This window comes from Carlito syrichta, unplaced genomic scaffold (genome assembly GCF_000164805.1).
Source record: "Carlito syrichta isolate Samal-C Ts95f unplaced genomic scaffold, Tarsius_syrichta-2.0.1 Scaffold135748, whole genome shotgun sequence".
Taxonomy (NCBI): domain Eukaryota; kingdom Metazoa; phylum Chordata; class Mammalia; order Primates; family Tarsiidae; genus Carlito; species Carlito syrichta.
Window position 1 is genome coordinate 1,862 of NW_007079844.1, and position 875 is coordinate 2,736.

The 875-nt window shown below is 65.1% G+C and overlaps 1 protein-coding gene across 1 annotated transcript in view; it reads right to left on the reverse strand.

Moving 5' to 3' along the window:
• The window catches only part of LOC103250969 (SHC-transforming protein 2-like), a gene marked incomplete at both ends in the record, with an annotated part of 4,242 nt that overhangs the window by 1,857 nt on the left and 1,510 nt on the right, over positions 1-875 (reverse strand). The window contains one exon of the mRNA XM_021708314.1: positions 751-875. Coding sequence (XP_021563989.1) covers positions 751-875 — 125 coding nt within the window. The remainder of the gene's footprint in view (positions 1-750) is intronic.

Sequence of the window (875 nt, forward strand, 5' to 3'; positions counted from 1 at the left end):
CGCCCAAACCGGAGTGCAGTGGCCACTCCCAGCCACCACAGCCTCGACCTGCTGGGCTCCGGCGATCCTTCCGCCTCAGCCTTCCAAGTAGCCGGAATTACAGGCATGCGCTACCACCCCCGGCTGATTTTTTGATTTATTGTAGAAATGAGGTCTCGCTGCCCAGGCGGGTCTCGAACCCGCGGATTCAGGCCATCCACTCACCTCAGTCTCCCAAAGGCGTGGGATGACAGGCTGAGCCACTGAGCCCGGTGCTCTTACACTTTTATTACGATCGTTTTTCGAGCCGGGGTCTCACGCTTTCGCCCAGGCGGGAGCACGATCGTGGCTTGCTGCCACCTCGATCCCCTGGGTTCGGGCGATCCTCCCACCTCAACCTCCCAAAGCGCCGGGATTACAGGCCCCAGCCCCCGCGCCCAGCCTCTTACGCTTTCGCATCGCAAACTTCAGTCCCGGGGGAAACATCCGGAGAACAATGCCTCGCTGCACTGAGGCCACACGTGGGTGCTGGTTTGCTGGCACCCAGCCACCTCCATCCACGCATGGTTCTTGGGTGGCCCTCGCAGAGGCAACCGCCACCCCGTCTGGACAGGGACACCCAGGGGGCCGACAGCCCCGCCATCACGGTCGGGTGGGACGCTTTTATCCCCGTTCGCAGCCGGGGCAGGGAGGGCCCTCGGGTGAGTGGTGGCCTCACGGCCCAGAGGGGACAGGCTGGGGCCCGGACGGGAGGGGGAGGGGCTCGGGTACCTTTCGGGGGGCACCACCGCCTTGGGGGGGCTGTGCAGGTGCTGTTTGAAGCGTAGCTCGAAGGCTTGGCCCACGGTGCTGATGACGCTCTGGGCGAGGCCCCCGCAGCACTCCAGGATGTGGCA